Source organism: Papilio polytes, unplaced genomic scaffold (assembly GCF_000836215.1).
Source record: "Papilio polytes unplaced genomic scaffold, Ppol_1.0 DF821845.1, whole genome shotgun sequence".
Classification (NCBI taxonomy): Eukaryota; Metazoa; Arthropoda; class Insecta; order Lepidoptera; family Papilionidae; genus Papilio; species Papilio polytes.
In genome coordinates, this window is record NW_013527359.1 from 1,806,368 (window position 1) to 1,812,129 (window position 5,762).

Here is a 5,762-nt window from a genome sequence, read left to right on the forward strand (position 1 = left end):
AAGGGTCCGAAAGTAGGTGCCGCCAACGGAAAAGTAGACGTGAGTTATAGCCGTTAAATAATCATACTAATATTATAAATGCGAAAGTTTAGATGGATGGATGTTTGTTAGAGTTTGTAGCCTAAACGGTTGAACGGATCTCCATAAAATTTGACATAAACGTTAATGATAGTCTGGAAGAACACATAGGCTACTCACTTTTATTTTTTTAATGCCACGCGGACATCCAACACATCCTTATAGCAAATTGTGTGTGTATATTTTCTGGACCATTACACTGTATACCAACCATCATGTTTGAATATTAAACAAACATCGTACTCTAACTGCAACTTTACACAATACTTCAAATAACAATTACAATGGTTTCCTCGCTTTGACAAGTTCCTCGCTGATGTTCCACAGTTTGATTTCCTCTTCCTTTTTGAATGGAAACTTCGAGTCGTATTCGACGCAGTCGCGGTAGAACTTTCCAGTTTGACCTTCTATGCCATAGTCCGTCGCGCAGTATACTATCGTCTCTGAACCCTTAAATTGCAGAAACAATAAGCACATAGATAAAAGGTATAGTAACTAACATAGATTATGTATTATTTAACCACTAGCTTTTGCCTGCGATAAGATCCGCGTGATTTTTTTAGAAAAATGTAGCTTATGTGTTCTTCTAGACTATTCTCTACATCTATCCTTTTATTGAGATCTGTTTAATAGTTTATTCTACAAACTCTAACCGAGATTATAATATTAGTAAGATTAAAGCTTGAGAATATGGGTTATATTAATTGATTGGGGAACAGTCAGGATTTGAACCTACAACTATTTTGATATTTATCATCATTGGTTCTTCATCAATAGTAGACTTTAACACCTGTAATCTAATTCTTGCGCTGCCATCATCTTATTACAATTTTCACGAAAAACACAATCTTTGATAAGATAATGTGGATATAGTTGTAAAGATAGCATAATGCATGATCTTATTACTTTAATGTTGATCAGTTTAAGCCAACATTGGCTAATCTATGATGTATTTACTAATTATAATCTATGACATGACATCATAGATTATAAATACATGAGAAACAAAATATATTCGTCTAGACAAATAAAACATGAGTAATACTTTTGGCAATAATTAGATGAGATTCAAACTTCTTATTTCTTACTTGTACTTATTTATTTTTAATATTATATAGCTGTTTTACTTTAATTTCAAGTGGTTTTTAATGTTAATGAAGAAGTTTATGACACAAGAACAACATATTGTATTACATTGTATCCTAAAGATATAGTAAGATAATATATTTCCTCAGTCTAAAGTACATACAGAATCATTTAAGTGATGTAAATAGATATGATATCTAACAAACATATTAATCACATTCTTATTTTAAATTATAAAATAGAATACTAAAGAATCTTATATGATGTCGATAAAATCACCAAGCCTTTATCCCACTAAAATACTGGTTATTTACACAAAAATAACCCTCAAAATAGCATATATATTAAAAAGATACCTGTTTCGCAGACTTCATGTACATTAATGCTACTGGTAACATTAATAAATAATGATACCACTTTACTGATAACCTGAAATAAAAAAGTTAAATCATAGATAGGTATTGAAGTTGTTTTATAAATTGTCTAATTTTCGTTGAAACAAGGCATGAATAATTTTCGAAAGATGGTTTATTAAGATATCCATATATTCTTATTCTCTATATAATTCATTTTATAAGATATCCATTATTATAAAGTTATGAATTTAATTATGAACATTTTAATTGATATTTACTAATATTAAAACAACTGAACAGTCTTTGCCTCATGCTGATATATGAATACTTGAATATTCAAAGATTAGTTCTTTGTACTATTTTTGGTAGTGATGTGTCAAAGAGATAACTTTGTTTTCTTTTTATGGTAGATGGTGACAAAATGTGGTTTTATTTTAGTAAAAAGCATGCAATCATAATTTTCGTAAACTTATACTGCCCATAGACACATCGCCAACAAGTAATAGATACATTGAATTTTAATGGACAGAGGACAGTAGATACTGAAAGGGTGATATTTACTCTTTACTCTAAGTCCCCTCCTCTTCTGATCTTGATAATTAAATAGGAAGGAATAATTGACTAGAATTTGGCTTCCTTTCAAAATGTATACAAAATAATTACCTGAACAGATTGGTGTAACAGAATCCCGGGCAGCAAGTATACACATCAACTCCAGTATCCCGCAGTTTGTCAGCCAATGCTCTCGCAAAGTAGACATTCATTAGTTTAGAATTGGAATACCCCAAGTTGTGTCGCGCCTTCACTTGTCCCTTCTTTGCTCTCTCAATCTCACCTCTCAAGTTCAAATCATTAAAATCAATTTGTGCCCTTTCGTGAAGTGTAGATGATACCACCACAACTCTGAAAAATAACTAGTTATAACAATAGTTTGTACAAAAATGTCAAAAACAGTTATAATTACCCTAAGACTTTTAACATTAATATACAAAATTGTCTGTCGATAGTTTCAAAGGTGGAAGATAGAAGAAAGTATGGGTAGATTGTGTGCGAGAAGATATGCTTAAGAAGGGAAATTAAGACATAACGGTTGACAGAGATGTATGGATGAGCAGTACTATGCTTCTTTAGGGTCAAGGGAATGTTGAAGATGAATATTGTATCTATTTAATTGTTTCCATACCTGCTGGGTGCAGCTCTCTTTAATTGATCTAACAATAAATTAGTTAGATAGAAATGTCCTAAGTGATTCACACCCAAGTGTATCTCAAAGCCTTCTTTAGTTTTCTCATCACAGCTAAGTGGTACCACCACTCCAGCATTGTTAATGAGTACATCAATCTTATGGAAACCAGTTTTGATCACTTCGACAAAGCTCTCAATTGATTCAAAGGAAGAAAGATCCAATTGCATTGGGATCTGCGAGAAAAAAATAGTTAACAAAGGTTGGTTGAATAAAGCAGCAAACTATTATTTAAAAAGACCTTAGAAAATTAAGTTAGTAGTCATAAGTTCTTACCATTTCTCCTCCTGTGGGTTGTTCTTTTCTTATATCGTTTATTGCCTGTTTTGCCTTAGCAATGTCACGACAGGCAAATATAACTCTTGCCTTTCGTCTTACAAGAGCCTTAGCGGTTTCCAGCCCTATACCACTATTTGCGCCGGTAACAAGATAAGTTTTACCCCTCAAGCAGGTATCGGTTAAGCATTTTCCCCATTTCCGTGACCTCCACTTGCGTATAAAACCGATAGCAATTAACACGGATATTGGTACTGCAGCATATATTGCCTGGGCTGGTACCATTTTTAAGTTGAGTTAAGTAGACTTGATTATCGCTTGTAAGTAAATTACGAAACTACTGCTACGTAATATCAACAGACAAAAATAAAAGATTTGAAATTGCACTTCGACCGGCCACAGCCAATGGAAAAAACTTTAAATGACATTGACATTTTAAAACGTCAGATGACATTTGACATTTAACGTCATAGGTCAGTGTTATCAATTCGTTCGTAATCAATGTGTGCCATAGACAATATTTTAAAGTTTCTGAACGCAACTAAAAATTACATTGTATTTTTGGAAACTGTGTTCCCTACAATTTGCAACGTCACAGTAATTTTATTTGATTACTGTTTCATTAAAACTATGTGGCTCTTTGGCAAAAGGCCACAAAGTGCATGTACCACTTTGTAATCACAGTGTAGACTTGTAAGAGTTTGCGGTAAATAATAGCCAAAATTAAATTGCTTGGTTATTTATTTTGAATTTGTTACAGGGAGAGCTAGATAAAAAAAATCTGTATTCCAGACTACGAAAACGATATGGTAACATCTTACATAAATACAATAATATTAGAGGACATCCTAGATATATAACTTCATTTTTAGAATTTCCAGTTGTCAATACATTAAGGAAATAATGCAGTACAGCAATAAAATTGTTCTAAATTGTCTTTTGAGCAGTTTCTATTGAATACTTGTAATTATACAGATGTTTTTGTAACTTTTTGCACAAAAATGGCCTAATCTTACCATGATATTAGGTACATAATGGTATTGTAGATCTAATAAAAATATTTTTTATACTTTAGCTAAAGAAGTCTTACATGTAGCCAACAGTTACTAGTTTATAATCGATAAAGTTATCAAAATATAGTAAACAGAATCACAATAACAGTTACTATTTCTATAGATTTGGTATTAATTACGTAGTACAAAGCATTTATGTTAAATAGCAATTTTTAATTTTAAAATATGTATGATACACGTGGAATAAACATCTATTGACTAATATAGTAACAGTATTTAAATTCATTCAATATTAGAAAACGTAATTTATCAAATTTGTTAATGTAAAGGCAATTAATATCACTAGGAAAGTATTAAACTATAAAATTTCAAATCAGAAATATTAAAAAAAAATCAACCAGTCTGTAATATAAAGAAGATATAAATGCGTATTTTTGTCTTTCACTGTTCATCGTCTTTAACAACATAAACACTAATAATCAGGAAATTATTGTTTTATAAGTTGAATAAGTAAACTAATATTTCAAATTATCCTATTTTAGTTATAAAAATTCAATTGGCACCATTAGTCGAACTATAAATATACAGAATTTTGTGCCACATTGCCCGAATCAAGTGGATTGTAGGATTGCCAGATTTTTTTATGTTTCAGTTCATATAAAATTGATAGAAACTCGATTATTCAATTGCTACCTTGCCATGTAATTATTTCCTCCGACGTTTTTTTTTACTAATATTTTTTTTATCTGGCAACAATTTGACAAATCTGGCAACCCTATAATTGCATTGGCAACTGCATTTGCTTTTATTAATCCACATTATTTACACTTTTAATAATTTGCGAATTGAAAAATAAACTAAGCTTCCACATCGATTTATATAAAATCAAAATGTATTTCTATTAGTACTTAATTTCCAGTTAATTATATAGAAAAATAAACCTAAATGAAATGCTGAAACTAACTACTTTTAACTTATTTAAATGTCAACAATTTTTGGTAAATAAATAAAAATTGAAATCAACTCTATTTCACAATTCAAATATATTCTATCTTTTAATAAATAATGTGTACATAATCACAACTTTTTATAATTGTTTTAACTACGTTTCTGAACGAATTGTACATGTTAATTAATTAAAAAATATTTTAGCGATTTTAGCATATTTAAAACTCAGATTTAATTAAATTAAAAATTTCACATATATTCTTACCCATATGTAGTTTTAGTAATTGTTTATTTACTTTAAACCATTCCATCATCATTTAAAACTTAAATTTATGTAAGTACTTAGTATACATGTTCACAAACTATATAAAATTAAACACAAATCGGAATGAAAAATTATCAACACTATCTATTTTTAACATCACCATAGCAACATTTAGTATAAAGGAGATTCATTATCAAAGATTTATGAAGTAAATTTTTTAATTTAAGCGATATATTTATAGACCTATGGAATGTTAAGAATGAAATGACGAAACATCAATTAACAAGCCATGATCGATTTAAAAGCTCTCATAAAAGTACATAAGCTTTTTTGTAAGAAATAATTGTTACATAGTTTCGAAGCATCGTTTATTATTATCCAATACGTACTCTAATTTACAAAGCTTCACATGGGAGTCGATATCTGATGCCGAGAGCGGTCCAAGCCGACGTCCACCGTCACGACCTTGCCGTCCACTGGTGTCCCGCTGTCTGCCT

General features: G+C 30.2%; 1 protein-coding gene across 1 annotated transcript; it reads right to left on the reverse strand.

The window, feature by feature from the left end:
* Positions 1 to 256: 256 nt before the first annotated feature.
* LOC106108149 (retinol dehydrogenase 12-like) lies at positions 257 to 3,463 on the reverse strand. Its single transcript, XM_013289239.1, has 5 exons — positions 3,040 to 3,463; positions 2,704 to 2,939; positions 2,184 to 2,423; positions 1,521 to 1,593; positions 257 to 528 (listed from the first exon to the last, which is right to left on the reverse strand). The coding sequence occupies exons 1-5, from the start codon at positions 3,322 to 3,324 to the stop codon at positions 358 to 360; spliced, it is 1,005 nt and encodes a 334-aa protein (XP_013144693.1). The 5' UTR covers positions 3,325 to 3,463; the 3' UTR covers positions 257 to 357.
* Between the last annotated feature and the right edge of the window lie 2,299 nt (positions 3,464 to 5,762).

Coding starts and splice junctions, on each gene's coding strand:
- LOC106108149 (XM_013289239.1), bottom strand. CDS start 3,324: ATGGTACCAGCCCAGGCAATATATGCTGCAGTACCAATATCCGTGTTA. Junction 2,940..3,039: donor AACCCACAGGAGGAGAAATG/GTAAGAACTTAT, acceptor TTTTTCTCGCAG/ATCCCAATGCAATTGGATCT. Junction 529..1,520: donor ACATGAAGTCTGCGAAACAG/GTATCTTTTTAA, acceptor CTGCAATTTAAG/GGTTCAGAGACGATAGTATA.